Source organism: Myripristis murdjan, chromosome 10 (assembly GCF_902150065.1).
Source record: "Myripristis murdjan chromosome 10, fMyrMur1.1, whole genome shotgun sequence".
NCBI classification, from domain to species: Eukaryota; Metazoa; Chordata; class Actinopteri; order Holocentriformes; family Holocentridae; genus Myripristis; species Myripristis murdjan.
The window spans coordinates 21497809-21520407 of record NC_043989.1 but is presented as its reverse complement, the minus strand read 5'-3'; the positions used below and the strand labels follow the sequence as shown (position 1 = coordinate 21520407).

Sequence of the window (22599 nt, the reverse complement as noted above, 5' to 3'; positions counted from 1 at the left end):
ATTTTCAAGATACGTTGCCTTGGAGTCACATGTTGAACAGATGGACAGACAGGGAGGTCAACAAGTCAGTCTTTGGGCCGTCCTTTACTGTGGGGCAGTAAAAGCTGTGATGTTGAAAGAGACAGTAGGACAGGCGTAAGCTGGGCAGAGCCACATCAGGACTTTGAAGAAACAAGCACCATCACAAATAACACCATCAGCAACATTGCATTTCATAATGGTAAACGTTTGATGGGATCACAAAGCTAGCAAGCAAGTACTAATTAGGTAGCATTAATCAAAAACAAACCGAAAAGAAAATGCAATTAACATTACTTCAGAGCTGCCCATGGACCCTAATGATTTAACAAACTGGGAGGCTTTGTATGTGGCACTCAGCTTGTTCTTTTTTGGTGGTGCATGAAACAAAAGCATTTGGTAAGGAAACAAGAAAGCCTGGAAATCTAATTGGCTGCTGATTGCAAGACGTTTCCCAGCTCTAGAGGAAATGAATGAATGAGGTGTTTTTTGCAGTTTTAACTCAGGGTTAGACGTCTAAGCCTGAACTCTGAAACAGCCTGAGGGTAAGAGAGTTTCTACTCCCTGTGTAGGAGGTGGTCGAGACTTCGGCCTGACTTAGGAAGAGCCTGCCTGTGAACTGAGGCTGTGCTGAGGAGGAGTGGGTGATTGCGGACAATTACGAAGGAGCAAGAGGAAGAAAGGGGGGGGGGGGGGGGGATGGGGAAGCCCCGGTGCTCTCTGCAGTGTTTTAGTTGCAGGGGTTGGGTTAACTGATTAAGTGATCGGACTCTCTGGCCAAACGTAGACTCTGTCTCGCTCGTGAGCTGTTCCCCAAGACACTGGACTCCAGCTTATTGATGCCTTATTATCATTACATTACACGCCCCACCAATACATCCCCCCACCCAGATACACACACACACTCACCAGATCCTATTAATATGACCGTGCAGTCATCTCTGGAGAGCCTGCAGCCGACTGAGTTAAATCCTTTACTTTCTTCCTCCTCTTTTGTTCAATCATCGTCCCTCTCCTCTTGTATCAGTCTCCAATTCCCCGAACAGCTTCAGATTGGACCTCTTAACATCACAACATTCAATTGCCTCGCTCTTTTTGCACTGGAACAAATTGGTGTTAAAACACTGTTTTATTAAAACCACATTAACCCCCAGAGAGAGAGAGAGAGAGAGCCAGAGAGATTCTCAGAGGTTTTCAGTGTGCTGACAGCGACTGGGTAGAAGATGAGGGAGGTCATCTATCTCCTGGGCTTTCTCTCTCCCTCTCTCTGCCTCCTTCCCTCCCCAGACAGCTAATCCAATATGTGGAGAACAGGACACAGCGCTGTTCCTTTGTCAACAAATTTCATTAAGCAACATTAGCAGCGCTATCAAAGAGGTGACAGGGAGGAAATGATGGATTTAAATTAGAACGTGGGAAATGGAAGTGTCAGTAGGGAAAAAACTAAGACTAAGGCATGTATCTGTAAGGTGTGTGTGTGTATATCTGTATCTTTGAGTGTGTATGTATGCATGTGGTCTCACAGTGGCGACACTTATCCCCAGCCCCTTACAGGCAGAATTTACATAACCCATTTAAGTTTTCATTATTTCTCTTGGAGGGATGTTGTGATTGGATTTTTTTTCAACAAGTATAAGCAATTTCTAACCCTGTACTTATTTGAAATGAGCATGATACTGTTAAATTACATTCTGAAGTAGTTCATCTTCCTCTTTGTATTGTGCTGGGTTAGTATTGGGGTGAATGATAGAATGTCACTGGGCATTTGCGTGTCTAATGGAGTGTCTATGCAGCTGCCTAATGGACACATCTGTTCATTTAAGATAAATGATCATTCCTGCCTCAGCAAATCCGAATCCCCCCTTATTCAGCTTGACAAAGAAACTTGAGCATTCAAAGTTGATGCATAGCCTTAGCTATTGCTGGAGTTACATATGTGTATCTTCATGAAGTCTTTATCATCCATGATTCTTATCATGTGTGTTGCATCTGTGCCCTTAAGTCTATGAAAACCTCTATTATTGGACGATCCTTCATATAGAAAACTGCCATGTTTCTTCATGTATTTTGACTGTCAGCTGGATTAATGTATAGAAATAAAGACTCCCATGTTTCTTTGGGTATTTTCACAGTGTAAGATGGAGTTCCAGGGCTGTTTGTCTGGAAAGGTGATCTCAGTGAAGTGTGAAGGACTGTGTCCCTGTTTGCCGGGTCGAGAACCCAGCAAACCTCCACACAAGACTGACAAGACTGGTGAGTAGCTGCTGTCTGTTTAGATAGATAGTTGTGATGGGAAACAGGCGCTGAACCTCTCCAGACAGTTCTTGAAAAGATGTTCACTAATCAAAGCTTTGATTAACACAGCACACACATCCGCTGGCACTGGCACACAAATTATGAAGCTTGTTCTCTTCATTATGGATAAGAGCTAAGACTATGTGTCACATCTAACTCCACTGCTGCTTTATTTCTTTACGCTCCCACTTGGGTCCATCATTCAATATTTCATATCAGTCCTATGCCGATGACACACAGTTCTACATATCTGTTTCTTCCAACAACCTTAGCCCAATGAATGATCTCATCCCATCAAATGCAGATATAAAATATTGGATGGCCATTTTTTTTACCACTAAATGAGGACAAAACAGAGTTTATTTTAGTAGGTCCCAAGGCTTTGAGGCACAGATTCACTTTTTGTGAACTCCCTTGTCAGTAAAACCTTGTGAGCATGCCAAAAACTTGAGTGTGCTTTTGGATGCTTAACTCCCAGAAGCACATATCTAATATCCCCATTACTGCCTTTTATCATCAGCAAAATATACCTAAAGTTAGATGCTTCTTGTCACAGTCAGACACTGAAAAGCTGGTTCATGCATTTATGTCTAATAGACTAGATTACTGTAATACATTTTTTGTTGGAATGAAAAAGCAGGTGTTGAGTAAACTCCAGCTCATAATGCTGCAACCAGATCATTACAGAAAACCAAAAGGTTTGAACATATAATTTCATATTTTAATTTCTCTCCATTGACTCCCAATAAAACAAATAACTGATTTTAAAATAAAATAAAATAATAATAATAATAATAATAATAATAATAATAATAATAATAATAATAATAATAATAAAACATTTTACATGAGTTCATATTTTTGATACAGGTGTGTGAATGTGTTTTGCAACTGCTGCAAAAAATGTGTGGAACTTGTACACCTGTATCGAAGAATTTGAGAAGGTGTAGCTGCAATGTTGTGTTTGTGGGAGGAAAAAAAACCCCTCTTAAATCATTTTTTCTCAAATTTACTGAAACACATCTGTGCCATTTTCTGCTACTACAAATTCCACTGTCACAGTGCTCAGTCGTCTCCAATTATATCTTCATAGCAAGCCTTGGTACAGCGCTTAAAAGAATTATTTGATTGAGTTTGAGGCATACCATTGTCACTCATCATATCACTAAAATACAGACTGGTGCATAGCTAGATGTGTTTAGATAGACTGAGTGGTGTGTTGCTCAAGCCCTGTCCCAAAGCCATACAACATCATTCTAACCAGGTTTTGAGTGTGTTTGTACTCTAAAAGTATGAAAATGCAGTATTCTGAAGAATGTCAGTGTAGTTTGTTTACTATTCTTAGTGTTCATTAACTGTACACTAACAGTGTAGCACATAGTGGAAAGGGAGGAGCTACTACAGTTCTCACCAATGGGAGCGACTCTGCTGTCTCAGGCAAGCAACAAATGAGATGTTCATGAAAGCCAAAATAAACTAAAAAAAAAAAAAATCTGTTATCATGCATGGTTTTTGTTTTGTTTTGATTTGATTTATGTTTATTTGTTTATTTAATGGAATTTGTGCATCAGCTGTTTTTCAAATTTGAAGTTAATGGGTCGCAGAGGATGTCTAGACCTTCGTTACAAGTAAAATGTTATTTAAAAAACGGTACGGTATGTTAACTTTCTGTCATACTGATTGCCAAAAAGTATTAATATTCGTATACAATATGCACTGTTTAGTATTAGTGTGTGGTGTGCTTTGGGGATGCAGCTTCTGTTGAAAACTCTGTCTGTCCTTCCTGCATGTCCAGACAGAGGCTGGACATCTGGAATCGTCTTTGCCTCTCTGTCTGTCAGCAAAATATCTAACAGTTAGTTATAGCTTATACATCAGCCAGTCATTTCTCTCTTTCAGGAAAGGTATAGGAGCACAGAAGGGGGAAGAGTTTACTGTAGGGTCCCAGTGTGGACCACAGAGATGCAACACTAAATACTATTAATAAACGAGACTTCTCCCTCCTCGGTTTTTTCTTCCTCTGCCTTCCGTCTTTCCTCCCTTCCTGTGGCAGCTATAGGGAGCAGTGATGGAGTGAGTGTGTGTGTCTTATTGTTTGTCATGAAAATGGCATTTCAGCAGATGGATGGAAAGATTCTGGAGGAGAAATGCAATCTAAAGAAAAGAGCACAGAAAGGATGGATTGCTACAGTTACAGGCTTCCTCTCTCCCAGATGGGGAAACAGTGGGAGGAATTTTACCGTGTGTGTGTGTGTGTGTGTGTGTGTGTGTCTGTGTGTGTGTGTGTATGAGAGAGAGAGAAAGAGAGAGAGAAAGAGAGAGAATCTATCTATATATCTATCTATATGTCATTAATCAGACTGCTCAACATTGATTCAGTTCAATTCAATTCTGCTTTATTGGCAGGAACAGTTGTGACATGTTGCCAAAGCATTTTACAAGAACAATTAATGCAATTATATATTTTACATAGATTATAGACATTTCAATATTGGTACTATTTACCACAGTTAATCAATATATAGTTAATTAATCATCTTTTGATTTTTCTATTTTTTTTTTTTTTTTTTTTTTTTGGTTTTTTGATTCATTTCATTTGATACTTTAAGAAGACAAAGGTGGAATCTTGAACACTGGTCTGTGCTTACAAGAAAACACACACACACACACACACACACACACACACACACACACACACAATGTGCTATGTGTCCCCTCAAGTACATTATAATCACTCTCTGATTAGAGAGCCGTTATAAGAGGCCTGAGGTGACATTAAATAGAAAAATTGGGCACATTTAATACAAAAGGAAAATGTCTGCTAATGAATGGAGGCTCTCTGTCTATCTTCATTAGTTTAGGCAGCGTGATGACGGAAAGGGAGAGTAATCTTTTAGCAGTAATTTTACTAATCTTTTTAGTCTTTTAGGAACTTGACTATTGCCTAACTAATTCCTGTCCACCTTTGTTCGCCAGAAACCATAATTGCTGAGGCCTTGACTGTGGGTCTGAAAGGAGTGGATGAGAGTGTGTGAGGAGAGAAAACCTTGTAACAGATGATCTATTTTCAGATCTAGGACTGTGTCAACAGGCTGTTTTCCAGTGTTTGGCTCCCAGCTTGGACTCTCTCTGGGTTTTCTGTTTGTGTCAAATGACCCAACATTTTCTCTCCCCCTCTCTCTCTCTCCTCCCTTTCCCCCAACCCCCCCACCCCCCACCCTCTTTCTCTCTCTCTCTCTCTCTGCCCTATCTTCTTCCTTTGAATATCAATGTACTTTTCAGTACAGCTTGTGCCCACACCATCTGTAAGATGCTAGTCCAAACATCATGGGCACCCAGAGAGAAAAGTTGAGAGAGAGAATGTGTGCGTGTGTGTGTGTGTGTGTGTATGTGTGTGTGTGTGTGTGTGTGTGTTTATGAGCAGTCTCCCAAACTGATAGAATCTGTCATTTGATCAGCAGCACTAAACGATAAACAGATAGATGTGGTATCGGTTAGGAAAACACTGTGTTTGTTTGTGTGTGTGTGTTTGTGTGTGTGTGTGTAAGATTGTGTTCCTGTGGTAAGAGTCAAGAGATCGCAGCAGTTGCTTGTTTTGTTATAAATCCTCTATGTTTACTGAGGGAGAATTGGATGTGTGTGTGTCTGTGTGTGTGTGTGTGTGTGTGTGTGTGTGCATCTAGGTGAGAGCGTGTGATGGTGAGTTGACATTGGGACATAGGCTGAAAGTTAAGCTGAATTTCTAAACTGGCAATGTTTGAATGGAGCAAAAGCAAATCCGTATACAAGGAGGAGACTTTGGAGTAAATATCAGCACCGAGTAGCACCAACGCTCCTCTTGTCGCTTTTTGAAACAAATCTGGAGCCTCAAGCATCAGAAACAAGTCAAACTCTGAGGCTGGAGGACGTAGCCCGTACGATACGCTTATCTCCTGACTCAGCACTGTCATGGTACCTGGGTGCAGAGTCCATATGTACTGCTATTCTGAAATATTATGATTCCACAAATATTGCAATTTTACTTTATGATTTATTGCCATCTTTGTCTGCTTTTTTTAACACTAGCCCATAGGAAAAAGTTGATTCATACACTTGTAGAGACTGTATATCATGAGCCTTATTTCCAAAAACAATGCACACGTATTTAAGTAGTTAAGCACTTACCTTTTCCAGTTTTAGTATGTATTGCAACACAATATGATTTATTAAGATTTTTGAATTTTAAGAAATCAATCAAAGAATCATAATACTTAAATGAATCTTGTTTTTCCCATCCCTTATAGCCACAGCTTGTCGATCAGCTATGCACGCAGGTATCTCTTCATCTCAGTGTGAGACGCTTTGGTAAATTCACTGAGCACAAATTCATATCGACTGTGATCTAAATGAGTACTTGTAGTTCTCCTGTGGTCATTTCATCCATCTGTCCGGCTGATATAAGTAAAGAGAAAGTGAAGTGAGCGTCTATAGGCGAGGCTCTATTGTTCCATTACATCTGAGATCTCTCTTCTCCTCCCTCACTCCTGTTTTGAGTGATAGTTTGTAGATTACAGTGTGTGCTGAATTGTAGTGTTTATTTAGAGAGGCACGTTGGCTTCTTCCTCTCTGTTCGACAAGGCTTTCAAATACCACTCGGTATGAGCATCTCTGCATCAAACCTGCTGATAACCCTTATTTTTCACAAGGGGCTTGTGGATTTAAAGTGAACATATTGCTGTGGCTTTCTGAGTCACCCTCCTTTCTCTCTCTCTTTCTCCTCATCTGTCTTTAGTTTCCTCCACATCACTTCACAGAGTCAAAATACTCTAACTCAGGTCCATGCCCCACCTTCCTTAATTTCTTTGGCCTTTTTACCCAGCTGTCCAGTGTATTAAAGAGATACACTGATGTATCCTACATCATCTCAGTAATATTCTGCCTTACAAAGCCAGAAGGCAGCAACTTACTGACCAGTGGAGCTGAGAAAACTAAATTCAAACTTTGTATAAATTCCCTAACAACAAGCATTTCAATTCAATATCCCCCGAGAGTTCACGGTTGCTGTCTGCTGAAGATTCAGACACCGACACCAGGGCAAGCACATTATCAGCTGTGTTGTTTGGGCTTGCTTCTCATTGTATAATGACAGCTTACCGCTTTTGCACCAAACGTTTTTGGTTTTTGTGTGTGTGTGTGTGTGTGTGTGTGTGTGTGTTTTGACTTCTGTTTCTATTTTTCATATGTTGTTATAACATAAAGTATATGCTTTCATAGCCTAGTGATGTGATAGTCAGAAATTATAAGCTTGTCTCCCACCAGGCCAGTGTGGATTGAATCATCTCGAGCCAAGAGAGGCTTCTTAGCAGCCTAGCAAGAACAACATGTTAAGTTTAAGACAACATATGCTGTTGCTTGTAGGCCTATGTATATCTAATTTATTCAAGTAAAAGTAAAAATTACCATTTAAGAAACAAACTCAAGTAAATGTAGAGAGGATTATGTTAATATATCATAATCAATCCAGTTGACACCAATGTTTATACAGTTTGTCGCCTACATTTGTTCTACAGAGACTAAATATGCTTTTAATAAGCCTTTAATGCAAGTGAAAGTATTTCTGCCAACCTGTGAAAGTACAGCTCAGGCTGCTTGCCAACATGGCTGCTAGTGCACAGTGTCTGCGCAGGACTGGATTTGAGATAAATAAACTGTGCGCAGACATGACAGCTCATTTTGGTCAATGCAGGCAAAATGTATAGTAGATAATAGAATAGTTATATCAAAGGTATAAATGGCAAAGGCAGTGAAGTAAAAGGCTCAAAAATACCTGAGCACCAAGTAAAAGAACAGCTCTGGAAATTGTCCAAGTGTGCAAGGTTTTTGCCTATTTTCATTTGGCCTCATCCTCAATTTATTTCTCAGATATATGACTACATGGAACAGCCAGCCCAGGCTGCAGTAAACTTCAAATGTTTGTATCTTCAAAGGCCTATGATTTGCCTAATGAGTTTTGATTTTGCCTTTTATTATTAAAGGATTTGCTAAGGTTTCTTGATTGATATGAGCATGTGTGAAATAGGCTATGCCTCTTCGATATGAACCATTTTTTTGTTGTCATAATAATAAAGATGCTCTGTGAACATCTATATCTTACTTTCCAGTTTTCTTAACAGCTGTGTACTCGTCATATTATCTGAAATTAAAGCCTTGGGTCGGGCTCGTTAATGCTTCCGTCTAATCCACACTGCTGTGTCGGACAGCGCTGTGCACGGTGGGGCACCACAAAAGAAGTGAGAACGGTGCAAGGGGTGAAGCAGTCGCCTCCCACCCCCTTCCTGTCCGTTGTTAACATTTTTGAAATTGTTGCCAAAAGTGAACTATAGAGAAAATCTCTTGGCCTCGCTGGTTTTTCCTTGGGATTTTCATCCCTTACGCTGAGCAAGAAATGAAAATACAGTTTCCATCAACATCAGCTCATAGAAACAAGAACAAATTGAGATTAACGTTTGTTCTATTTGTATTAGCTGTCTTTATCCTCTCTGCTTATTCACTGAATCATGTTTGTTTTCTGCTCTCTGGGAGAGGACTAATTCAGCTTGTCAGTGTTAACTGAAATGTAATTACTGCTGTTAAATGTTTAAGCTTGGCTCAATCTATGGGAAGAGATTAGTGCCAGCAGAGATTGTATTTGAATTGCAGAGATTTGAATATGTAATTCTCATATTGAGGTGTTAAATTAAACAAGAGAAAAAGAATACATGAATTCAAAAAGTATGGTATTCCCTACATAATCCATCCACGAGCATAAAATATTTCATCAAGGGAGTGAATTTGCAGCAGGCCAGGGGAGAACGAGGCTTGATCATTGGCTGAGGAGAGGAGGACGGCAGAGTGCCACCTGGCTTGTGGCTGGCTGCTGTAAGTGAGGAGTGTTACCCCACTTTTGGCAGCCTCGGAGGAGCCAGCTGCCTTCCTGTGAAAATCATGGGAACAGGAAGCTGAATCTGAATTAAGAATTTGGATTTCGAAAAACAAAAGCCACATAAGAAATTATAGTGGGATGTTAAATTCAGCGGTAATCACATGCAATTATAAAGCCAATGTATTCCATTTCAAACTGTGTGTTTGTTCAAAATAAAATTTCTGTGCAAATTCTTTCAACACATATATCTTTTGAATTGCAATTCAATGTAATTCAAACACAATCTCTGCTGGCACTAATCTCTCTCCATGGTCCCTCTGTCAAAGTTTTTTGTTTTTGTGGTTTTTTTTTTTTTTTCTTCTGGTGCAGGTGTGCATGTATGTGCCATCATGTTAACACTAAGTCAGCGCGAGTGACAGTGAATGAGATTCTTTAACCCCGTTGCCTCACTTTCACACAGCTACCATGGAAGCAAGACACTGACAAAGCAAAAGGGAATTGTCAGCGGCTGAATGGGCTAAATCCCCTGGCTAAATTAAATTTTTCCTGGCACCAGTGTCTGACAGCCACACAAAGAGCACACAGGAGGACGGATTATGTTCTCTCGCTTTCCTCTCCTCCGCTCTTCTCTTTCGCGGCCCCCACCCCTCCTTCCTACCGCCCTCTAACACATGCCATTTGGTGGAGGATTTTATCCAAAGTGCCTAACAGTATGATAAGTGCCTACAAGACATTTGTAGCCTGGCTGGCAGTTGGTACCGATCTGAATCAAACCACCAAACACACTGACACACCCTGGTGCTTCTGTCCAAATGAGGACCTTTCATCGACTACAGCTATTTCCTAAATCTTGAAGGCCCAAAAAAAACAAAAAACAAACAAAAAAAAACTTTCCTCACTTATGGCTTGTTTTGCACCGTTTATTAGTTGGTTAGGAATAACCACTGTTAATTGATGTATTTTATGCTTTTTATTCACAGATAATGATATTTTTTGTACAACCAGTTACTAGCACAGGTACTGGATGTAATGAAAATGTGGATGTATAAAAAGGGAGCAAGCACAGATGTGTTTGCTGAATTTTAAAAAAAACTTTCCAGCAGCCCAAACTGAATTTCAAGCCACCAGCAGAGGTTTTCAACCCTTAACTTCTCCTACATGCCCAACCTGAACCCGAACAACCGTAAACCCTAACGAGCACCTTGAAGATGTGAAGACTGGGTTTAAAACTCACGAGGAAACTCTCAGTAGAGCACATACCTCCACAAAGGTCATAGCTGGAGGTCACAGCTTTGTTTGGGCTAAACTCTGCCCCCTTGAGGCCACGTCCTGGTCAGTATTATTGGGTCCTGGCTAGATGGTAAGCTTAGTTTTACAAAACTCTCACAAATCAAGGTTCAAAGTCTCACGGGTGTGATTAGGCTTAGGTTAAGGCTGGTACAGAGTCAAGTGCTACTGTTCTGGATCAAGTGCAAGTGAGTTAGTGTGATCTAGACAGCACCCACTGATTCTGGTTGATGACTGTGTCTCTAGGAACCATGACCAATCTCCCAGCCAGGTTTTGTCATGCTGTGAGTACATGTTTGGAAACTATGGCCCTGTTTGTGCTTAAACCCCACCTACTGCTGTGCCCCCTTGAGGCTAATTGAACCAAAAAGTATCCCACTTCTTCGTTGGCCCAAGACCAATCTATCCATCAAGTTTTTTTAATCATTCTGCTGACAGAGAGGGGCGATTTTGTAACCTCTGGTCGGAGGGAAAGAGGGAGCTTGAGAAAGTTATCAGCGCTGTAACAAAGAGAACATCCCGTACTCTGGTTTTGTAATAGAGTTCAGTTCTCTTTTGCTCTTTACCGGTCTCTGTGCCACTCTCCAGCTGCGTGCCAACACTGATGGCGGGCAGCTCAAAGCGGTGTACGGAAAATCGAAATGATGTGGGTTAACCTCTAAGTGCTGCCGATGAAGTTGTTCTGGAGACCTGATAGCTCGCAGCAAAGAAAATCAAACACACTTTTGTATCTTTTTAATGAATCTGACCTTCTGTCTCCCTCCTATCTCCTTATCTAACTGTCTGAATCTATTTCTTCCTCTTTCTGTTTCCTTGTTAAAAAGTGTCACCTCAACCCTCCTCCTCCCTCTCTCCTCACTTTCTTTCTATCTGCCTTTCATCTTCATCTGATCAGACCACGGTCCTGATGTCTCAAGGTGATCGCCACCCCGCGTCCCCCCGCCTCTGTCTAGATGAAGAGCCACTCCTTTCCTTTCATATGACAGACGCACTAAATAATTTATGAATGATAAAGGAGAGGGATGGAGGGATTCAAAGCCTGCCTGCCGCTGAGGTGATGGGGTTGCTCTCTGTTAGAAAAGATTTGTGTGTATGGGGGGGGACTTGTCACCTGTGAAATACAGAAGACATATTATAGATGGGGTAGTAAATCCACACACCTGCACTGGTGAGGTGCTGACCACAGATACTGAAGGTCATAAGAAGATGTAGCTGCACACTCAGCAACATCAGTGAGTAAAAAAAAAAAATAATTAATTAAGCCTCTTACATATATGGGTGTTGTAAAAAACAGCATTTTAACGGTCAAAGCCGTCTTCATTGGGGTATCAGCGGCAATAAAGGAATGGCACATAAGATCCCTTACAGTCTTGACTTACACAATTATTAAATAATCACCAGTAATTATGAGAATGGGAATGGCCACACCTGAATGGCTGTGACTGTCACTATCTCATCAAATAACCCGATACAACAGGGAACCTTAAAGTATCAGCTAATTTTCATAAATTTAAGTGGCAAATGAGTTGCATTTCGATAGCTCTTTTTTAGTCTACCACCCACTCAAAGCCCTTTCACTTTCACCCCTCCACACACAGATGGCAGAGGCTGCCATGCAAGGTGCCAAGATGCCCATCAGGGGCGGTTTGGGGGTTCAGTGTCTTGCTCAAGGACACTTTGATATGCTCTCTGGAAGGGCTGAATCAAACTAGGAACCTTCCTATTACCAGACGACCACGTGACCTCCTGTGCCGTGCCACTAGATAATCAAAAATGTCAACGTGACATCTAAATATATCATTTCTATGTTTGCTTCTATGTATCATTATGTGTTTTTAATGTACTTTAATGATCTATTGCGCCGCTTGCTTGTTTGTTTTTGTTAACATCAGCCTGCCCAGGCACAGCAGATGGAAGTTAGCCATTTGGCTATAAATCTGGCACATTTACACCACAGAGCACACAGTTTGATTAATGTGCTCTGTTCCTAGACAAAAAACAAAACAAAAAAAAAAAAACATTGAAAAATACGGTAAAATGAACTGGTCCTTACAAGCAAAGAAATCAATATTAAGCACATGTTCATCCACATTATAAAGGCAAAAACTCATCATTGGCAACAGCCAACAGGTAATTGCACAAGCAAAAGATTAAATAATTCAAGTTATCAAAATAGGATGTGGTCCGAGTGGCCTGAAGGGGAGCAATACATTTGCATAAAATTCTGTCATCATGCCCCAATATAAACAATATAGAAATATAGAAAATACCATGAAAGGAAAATGTATAGAAGACATACTGTCCGCCATGTGGATGTGGATCTTTTAAAGGATCAAAGACAGTAAGAAGCCTCCTGTGTCACCTCAGCTTGATTAGACAGGCGGTCACATCGTGTTGTAGACAGCCAGAGGAAAAGCTATTTCTGTGTGTGCTTATCTTGTGACTGGACATTTTTTTTCACATGTACACCGCACACTTTCCCACACATGCAGCACTGTAGGTTGTCTGTGTGATTGTTCATGTATGTGTGTGTGTGTGTGTGTGTGTGTGTGTGTGTGTGTGTGTGGCCACCGGGTTATGTTTGCTTTGTGCCCCGCCAGTCCCTATTGATCTGTGTGAAGACACATGAAAGGCTGGAGGATCGAGGAAGCATTGAAAGTGGAGGGAAAGAGGGAGAAAGGAAGGTAATTCCCATTTCCCAGCCATGATTCAGTGTTTGATATTTGACCCACGGTTCTGATCGATAGCATCTCCTCTGTGAAACACACAGCCTGTCTGGCTGGCTGCTTACTACTACTTCCTCCTGAGGGACAGGCAAGTTCACCATCAAACAATCCGTGAACCGAGGGCACCGGCTCTTGCAAGTCTAGCTCTGCATCTGTATCTGCTTGCACCTGAGCAACAATCTCTGCAACAATTTGGCTGTAGCTGTGTTGCCTTAGGGCACATCAGTGATCATTTCTGACAGAAAGAAAGTAAACTCATTCACCTTGCTCACTCGGTGATATGGAGATGTGAAGCACCAACATTTCCTGTGTTACTTCTGCTGCTACTACTGCCAACTTCACATCACCTATTGCCATTTTTCCAGTTCCAGTGCTTATTGCAGCAACATAACAGTTTATCTATAAAAAAATAAATAAATGAAATTCACTTTTATACCATTTCTACTGTCATTCTCACCGGAAACCATCCAGTTACAATCTCACTTCTCCAACTTCTGCGTTTCCACCTCCCAAAGGTTGATGCTGTGATGTGCCTGTTATCAGAGCTGCAGTCCCTGTGGCTGTTTCATAGCAGTTTGTGTATCCACCATCACATTCCCCTTTATTCCCTTATTCTGTTTTAGAATAAAAAAAGTGTAATAAATAACCTTTAATTCATTTAAAAATGGGAAGCAGTTTTAGCATTAAAGGTAATCATCCCACACCACACCTGAGCTGCAGCCACCACATTCTTTGTTGAAAGGTCATTATCCAGCGGCCTGAATTGTGTACTCTTACAGCAGCATATCAGTGTTGCTCAGCAGTTACCCTCCTCTCTGATGTGTCCTCCTGCAGTAGCGTGTGTCTTTTTTCCAGGTGTGTGTGTGTTGTATTGAGCAGTGATCAGAGGTTGATAAGCTGCCAACCTGGCACCCCGATTGCGTTTCTCTGGCTTTTGATTTCTTCCTCTCTTGCGCGCTTGCCGGTGATTTATTTGTTTTTCTGTAAAAGAGGGGAGGGGGCGAGTAATAGGTGGTTGCCTTTACAAGTGGTTGCCATGGTAACAGGGTGGGGGATTACATTTTACACTTTGTTTCACACACCAATTGCACCAGTTCACACTGGGCCTCTTAAATTTCAGTGTTCAGTCAGAGTCTTTTTCCACCGTGTCGTGTGAATAAAAGTGTAGGCCTTTCAGAAAATCGCTGTATGATGTTATGCTGGTAAATAACTCTGCTGTACTGTAAATTGAAACATATTGTCAAATTAAGGTCTGTAAAATTAGCCTTGTTAAGTCTTTAATAACTTAGCCAATCAGTTAATTAGCAGCACATTTCTAACTAGGTATTTTGCTAATTATAATGTAGCAAATTAGAAATGCTTCATGGAAATAACAATATGGTGTCTCAATGGAAACATTGCTTTTTTATGGTTAAAAAAAAATGCAATTAATAATGGAAACTCATTTGTCAAATAAATAATGGTATAGCTTGGGTATAATCACCCAGACAAATGGTCCAGTTCCATTGCAATATTCAAAAGTGGCTTTGGGGCAGAAAATGGATGGGAAGGTCAAAGGAAATGTTTGAAAATTCAGAACAGATATCGTGTAGTTTTAGACCATTTTCCTTCCACTTAATCTGCACATGGGGATTTCATTAATCTGAAAAACTAGGGTTTCTGAACGTCTCAGAATATCGCTATTTACTTTACATTTTGTGACTGTTTTTCCTTGAAAAAATATGTAATGCTATTTGCAGAATTATTAAAAAAAAAAAAAAAGAAACCCCACATAGGATTCATCTCAGCATCTCAGCATCTTATATATTTTATAAAGTATCTCAACCTTGTTGTGTACCTCTGCTGATTATTTTTTAAATTTGTGATCTTTGCTGGAAAGGTGTGTATAGAGGTGTAACGATTCATTCATTGCATCGATTATAAATACTGCCAATTCAGCTGCATTAATCAACTAAAAGAAATAAGTCAAATGAATCACTATGACTCCAGCCTGAATATTAGATGCTCTGAAGCAAATCATTCATATTTGGGAAAAAAAAAAAAAAAAAAACTATGAATTGCGACTTTTTTGTGTGTTTGTGTGCAGCTAACGTTTAAGTAAGAGAGAAAAGTGGTCAGGCTTCTTGAAGATTTGGCTTTGGAGTTTAGTTATTGTTTAAATCAAATCACGGCCCAGTGAATATGTGATTCAAATTGAATGTTAAGCCAAAGAATCACACTCTTACCTGTGTAGGCAGCTTCATACCTACCTGTCATGTCCACCTCTGAGCTGCGACTATGTTTTTTTGTCAAAATGTCAGCATGATTCCTTGGAGTTATTCTGCTCTCACATCACCGACATCATTCGTTAGACTGCACATCAATTTCAGTTCTGCCGTAACAGCGTGACCCAGGTAACCTCTCTGCTGCCTTTGGAGCGGCTCTGGTGTTGGTAGCATGTCTGACATCTTTAAGCCTGGCTGATCCTGCTGTAGAGCTGAAAGACAGAGAGACAGTTAACGGGCCATTTTGTCCCTGTGTGCCATGTCCCACTGTCTGTCTACCTCTCAGTACATGAGTGTTTTCAACCACGGCTTTCTGACTCATTGCCCAACAAAAGGACCTCTGACATGAGCAGCTGTGCTGTGCCTGTCCAGAACAATTTGGGTCACACTGACAGAAAGAGAGATAAGAGGGGTCCTTCAGGACTCATTTTGGGCCTCAGTGGAGAGTCCTAAGAGAGTTGAGGAGAGGCAGCCCAGTCCCCGGCAATGAATGTTGGTATTTTATGTTTCTGCAAACCATTGGCACATGCACATGTGACGTTGACACAGGCTCCACCACATTGGCTGTAAGTCTAAATGTTGATATGCTTTTGATTCATAAATGTTGTCAATTCGGCATATTGGTTTGCAGAAAAATGGAAACGTTTTATTCTGGCGACTGGGTTGGACGAAAGATGGAGAGGGGGAGCAGTCAGAGGAGCAGAGTGGAAGGAGGAGGAGAGTATCAAAGTGAACAACAGAGGCATTTAAATTTTTGGAGTCTATAGGGGCAATGTGTGAGGAGAGAGATGGGAGAGGAAGCACTCAGAGCAATTTAGGTCAGAGGAAAAAATAAGACAGTGTGGAATATCAAAGTGAAGAAGACATGAACCTTTGTCTTCTACGTCAAGAGGAACCGAGTTAGGTGTGATAAGTGGCTCCTATTAAATAGCAGGAGATTGACAGAGTTAGAGGAGAGGGGAAGAGAAGAGATGGAGGATGAACGTACAACAGAGAGAAATGAGCGGGGAGTCCTCAGAGGCGACAGAGAAGAATGACGAAGGCGGAGAGCAGCTGAAATGACAGTGTGAGGGAACAGCAGCAGAGGGAGAAGGAGACAATGAAACCAACACTTGACGGGGGGATGAAGAAGTGTCAGATAGAGGGAGGAGAGAGGGATGGAGGCTGCTGAGGTTTGTGTCTAGAAAAGGGCAATATCCTCCAGATTCCACTTCTGCCTGAGGAAGAATGATATTTAGGAGCTGAAGACGGATAATATTTTACTGTTGGGATCTTTTCTCTGCTCCAGACCCGAGGAAATGAACTCTGAAATGTTATCTGTCTGGGTCCTGCCAGGAGCCCCCCTCGCGCCCAGCACACACACACACACACACACACACACACACACACACACACATACACACCATCTTCTCATACCAGTAAAAATGTCGGCTTGGTACCAAGAAAATGTTTTTTGTCCACTCCTCAGCACCGATGTGTCACCTGGCGTCTGTTTTACAGTGGCTGCAACAACATGACATTTTCCAACCACAATTAAATGATTATTAAATTATGAAATACAGTTTCCATGGTTTAACAAGAGGATGGTGAGAGGTCATTTGACACTGAGACGGAAACGGCTTTAACAAAGGAAATGGCATCATTTCTCAGCCCTGCATGGTAGTACCTCTATAAAAATAAAAAAAAAACCTTCCACAGGATACTTGCATTGGCTTTGTCCATTGTATCGGTCCCTATCAAATACACCATAAATAAATAAATGAATTAATCTGATATTCAGTAATGCTTGCTTTCCAGTGTTTGTAACATCGATTACATTTGTAAATACATTTGCATTTGCAATTGCATTTATATTCCATGCATTTGGATTACATTTGTAACCCTCTCTTGGTGTGACACAGGATTTTTGCTGGCTTAGTTACAAGCTTTCAAAACAGAGCAAATCAACTGTGCCTTACAGACGAGGGTTTGGGACCACTAATAAAACAATCACAACAATCGCTAATAACTGGTGAGGGATGTGGTTACCCTGATTATTCAGGATAGACCGCTTCTTCACAGCGGCCGTCCTGACATGAAATAGCAGGAAAACGCAGGTGTTAATCAGGATGTTAGTTAAAGTTTTGTTCCATTTAGGTCTAACAGAGCCATGGCTCTCTTGGTTTTCAGGGGCAGGGATCGGTATCTCCTTCCAGAGGGCAGCGGCTCATACTGGTTGTTGAGACAGTGGCTTGTGTCAACTGCTCTTCAAATACAGCTGCAAGAGTGGTCTGAGGCTGTCGTATGATCTTGGTGTTCAGCCTGTCAACTGTTTTCATGAGGGGAGCTATATGGCATAAATATAAATCTTGAATGTAGAGCAGAAAGAAAGTCCTACACATTCCATGCCGATGTGGAGCACACAGAGTGTTCTCACTTTCCTACAGCCATTATGCCATCAAAATTCATTCGAGACTAACAAGCAACCCGGTGCATGCTTCTACATACAAATAACATGACTTTACACTTTCAAATTGCACTGCAGTGCATACGCAAAGGTAGAATTTTGTGTGCAGGTGATCCACCGATCCTTCCAATTAACTTCTGTGGAGAGCCGATGTGTGAACGTTAGCTCGTTATCTCGTTGGCTCATGTTGGTCACCAAAACTACTTGGTTATGCTTAGGGAAACATTATGCTTAAAGTTAGGGAACGTCAGCTAGCTAGCAAACTAACGTCAGAAACAAACAGTGGTCTCGCCTCACAGAGGAATCAAACTCAGGTCTCCTGCAGGAAAGTCCGCCCCACCTATCGCGGCCTTTATATTTCATCATGTTACTGCAGAGTTGTACAACCGACTTTTCAAGGTGATGTGTGGTGTTTGGACACATCTGCTCTCCGCAGAAGTTAATGGGAAGGATTGGCGTATCACCTGCATGCAAAATTGGACCTGGGCATATGCACCGCACGCAATTTCAAAGTGTAAAGTCGTGTTATTTGTACGCAGATTGAACAGCCCGGGCTGGTGAGAGAGAGTGACAGAGAGGTCATTTCTCTGTGTTTGATAAGAGTGTGAGATCTATAGTGTATTTGCATATGAGCGGTAGTGGCTTCCCATGTGTCTCATCTATCATTTTGTAATTTTCAAACACCGTGTCCGTGAACAGGAAGTTATCAGCCCTGAGACGTTTCTTTGGCTTTGAATTTTGAGGCTGAGCTGACTCTCCGAGAGCTCAAATCTTCTTGGACATTCAGCAGCGTGCAGCAAACAGGCTGAATTCTGAAACAAGCCTGCCAGAGGAATGTTAACAGCCTCCCTCTACATTTTCTATCTGCCATGACAAAAACAAAGCCCTGTGATTGGCAGCCTCAGTATGAGGCTGAGAATGCCTCTCGTTCTTCCAGGCATATTATAAACCTCACAAAAGAAATAGAAGGGGAAGAAGTGTCAATCACACCAGGAGAGAGAGGAAGAAAGACGGAAAGATTGACAGACAGAAAAAGACAGAGAGGGAGACAGGCAGAGGCAGAGGTCTTATTAAATGGCAGGCAGACCTTGTCAGTCCCACGGGGCTGGAGGAGAGAGTGATTTGTTAAGCAGTGAAGAGGCTGCTTTAAACTGAAGATATCAGCAAATATGAGAGCAGTTTGAGCTTTCTTTACTCGTGGATGAATGCTACTTTTTCACAGCAGCTTGTATTGTAGCATGAATAGGCTTGGCAATGTTGTTCAGTACAGAGGGACACACACACACACACACACACACACACACAGATGTGTCTTCTACCTCAGTAAAGAGCAGCTCTAAAGTGGCCATTCACTGCAGGACGTCACTGTTTCCCTTGAGGGCAAGATGACATCTGGGATGTCAAATGGACCATTGCCCTCTTTTTTTTCCGTTGTTTTATGTGTGTGTGTGTGTGTGTGTGTGTGTGTGTGTGTGTAATCTCCCACACTGATAGAATCTGTCATTTGATCAGCACTACCACGAGTGATAAACAGATAGAGGTGGCAGCAGGTCAGTGTGTGCGCATGTGTGTGTGTGTGTGTGTGTGTGTGTGTGTGTGTTAGATTGTGTTCCTATGGTCAAGAGATTGCAGCAGTCAGTTGTTAGTTATAACTCCCCAATGTTTACTGAAACAGAAAGGAATAAAGAGAAAGGGAAAGTGCAGATGGGAAATGAAGTGACACTTGACTGCAAACGATTGACAGCTTCTCTTTCTCTTTTCCTCCTCTCTCTCTCGCTTTCCCTCTGTGTGTGTGTGTGTGTGTGTGTGTGTGTGTGTGTGCGTGTGTGTGTGTGTGTGCAGCTTGCAGTGACACAGAGCTCCACAGCTTGGCCTCCAGGCTGAAGGACTGGTTTGGAGTTCTGCACCTCGACGCCAACAGAGACCTAAAATCCTCTGACAGCTTTGACTCCACCACTGGACGTGAGTACAACTATCCAGGGTGTGTGTGTGTGTGTGTGTGTGTGTGTGTGTGTGTGTGCCTTTGTGCCCTTTTTCTCTTTTCTGTTGAACAGCTGCTCTTTCCAATCCTCACGAGGAATGGTGGTGATGCTCACAGCAACTCTGGTCTGTTCTCTGTAATGTCAACATGTTTCAACATGTCTCTAGAGCCACACTCACTAACAAACACGCACGCACACACACACACACACACACACACACACACACACAGTTACAAGAGCTTTAAACAGATGAAACTGTGTTTGCAGTGTTCTGCAGTTTCTTAAATCCTCATTTCAGCAGTGGAGAACAACACTGCAATGCTGAAATTCCTCAAAAATGAAAATTTCGCAAAAATGTTCTTGTGCTAGGCAGACAAGCTGGAGGTGTCAATACAGACAAAATGCAATAAAGGCTGATGGAGACAGTTTATTCAAGGACACAACAATGTGGCAGGGACCTTTGGCGTGTGTTTCTGTTCCGTTTGACGCAGTTGATGGAAGTGTGTGTTGATTTTCATTCTCTGCTGCTCTTCTGACTCTTTACTTTCTCTCTCTCCGCCCCACCCCCAGGCTTTGACACCAGCATCTTGCCCATCTGCAAAGACTCACTGGGCTGGATGTTCAACAAGCTGGACATGAACTTTGACCTCTTGCTGGACCAATCAGAGCTGAGCGCCATCTACCTGGACAAGTATGAGCTGTGCATGAAGCCCCTCTTCAACTCCTGTGACTCCTTCAAAGACGGCAAACTGTCCAACAACGAGTGGTGCTACTGCTTCCAGAAGCCCGAGGGTGAGGGAAGGTTGGGGGAAAAAAAGTTTGTTAGAGTTTGATGTATGTAGAAGAGGCAATAGGAAGGCCGGGGGGGGAAGAAAAGTTCACTAGGAATACAAATGATGCTACAGGAGGGGAGGGGGGAGACAAAGCTGTCAAGGGAATGATGAATTGATGAAAGTGAAGTGAAGGGAGTCGGGTGGAGACTGATGACACAAGTGGGGAGGAAGGTGGCTGTTTGTGAGGTAGAGATGGATGGATAGAGAGAAAAGTGTGGCAAGGATCAGAAATCAAAATGATACTGGAGGATTGATGGGGGGAACAGGTGAAAGGAGAGACAGAGGACGCGTTGGCTTAATGAAGCAGTATTTTGTGTGTTTTTTTGCTCTTAGGATTGCCTTGCCAAAACGAGAAGAGCAGGATTCAGATTCAGAGCCGACGGAAGAGCCTCATAGGTCAGTCTGGTGGCGGCTGTCAATCACTCGCTCCTTATCCACAGACACACACACACACTCCTTGGACACAGAAACATGCTGTGTGTTTCAGGTTAGGCTTTTTACACCAAAGGGTTAACAAGATAAAAAGAAACTGTGGCATTTGAATATACACACGCTTGTACTTTGACATTTTGTGCACATGAGCTCTGTCTCAACCGGCCACATCATTCAGGCCTCCGGCTCATAATGAAACACAGCTTGAGAAATGGGCTTTGACTGGGTCACATGAAGGTAAAAGAAAATAAGGGTGTGTGTGTGTGTGTGTGTGTGTGTGTGTGTGTGTGTTATTGATAGCAACTAGTCCCCTTTAAGCAGGATGTATGGCCGCTGTCTTGCAGCCCTCACAGTGGTTATTGATTGCAGGTCTCAGATCTCTTGTGAATACACAAGAACTTTGATCCCAACTACAGGGGAAGATACATATTTTATTTTATTTTAAATTATTTTATTTTATTTACCAGGGAAGGATTTTGCCTATGTACTGTTCTCATCATCTTCATATCCTCGCTTTTAATAATAATTTTCTATTTTCTTCCTCTCTCTTTTCCATCTGAATCCTCCATCCTGTCCTCACCTCTGTCCTCTTCTCTTTCTCCCTCTCTGTAGGCTCCTATATCCCTCGCTGCACTGATGACGGCTACTTCAAGCCAACTCAGTGCCACGGCAGCATTGGGCAGTGTTGGTGTGTGGACAAATACGGCAACGAGATCGCCGGCTCCAGAAAACAGGGCAACCCCAACTGTGGTAAGGAGACAGCGTCTGCCCACGCATTCACTCTAGGAAATCAAAGCAGGGTTTTATGTTTCATCACAATTCCACAGGGATTAACCTAAAAATAGTAACTCGGATAATGGTGACAAATGTGTGGCACTCTCCGTCGGGTCCAGTCTGAGGAGCTTTTGCTGGAGTGTCGTCGTCCCCTGTGGCTCCCGTTTGTCTTGCTGACTTGTCTTTGGGTTTGCTCTTTGATCCAGGTGCTAGAGCTGACTGACTGTCCTCTCTCTTTGCCTGTGTTACCGAGAGAGCTTCTCCTTAAACGCAGCGCTGTAACACAGGGAGAGCCACAATGAAGAGTTTGCTCTTAGACATGCAGACTAGTGTGGGTGGTAATTTGTCTCTTTCTTTCTCCCCTCTTTCTCTTCCTCTCTGTATCTTTATGCTGGCATCTGTATATCCATCCAAGGTCCATCTAGGAAATAGCTAACATAAAGCATTTCTTTGAAGACAGTCTGTCTGGGTTATTTTTAATCTCTGCTTTTTTTCTGCTTCTGATATGTAACACTGGTGGTCAGATTACTCGTTTTAAGTCTTTGATAGTTTTGTTAACCACTGATTAAAGGTAACAGAAGCCCGTATATTGCTGACTAGTGTTGGAGTCCAAGGAGATGCACTGAGACAGGAAATTATCA

At 42.0% G+C, this 22599-nt stretch overlaps 1 protein-coding gene across 4 annotated transcripts in view; it reads left to right on the top strand.

The window, feature by feature from the left end:
- LOC115366725 (testican-1-like) overlaps positions 1-22599 on the top strand; it is a 109942-nt gene that overhangs the window by 84812 nt on the left and 2531 nt on the right. For all 4 annotated transcript variants that reach the window (XM_030062308.1, XM_030062306.1, XM_030062307.1 and 1 more), the window contains 5 exons: positions 2151-2271; positions 19780-19899; positions 20490-20711; positions 21086-21148; positions 21797-21934. In XM_030062308.1, coding sequence (XP_029918168.1) covers positions 2151-2271; positions 19780-19899; positions 20490-20711; positions 21086-21148; positions 21797-21934 — 664 coding nt within the window. The remainder of the gene's footprint in view (positions 1-2150; positions 2272-19779; positions 19900-20489; positions 20712-21085; positions 21149-21796; positions 21935-22599) is intronic.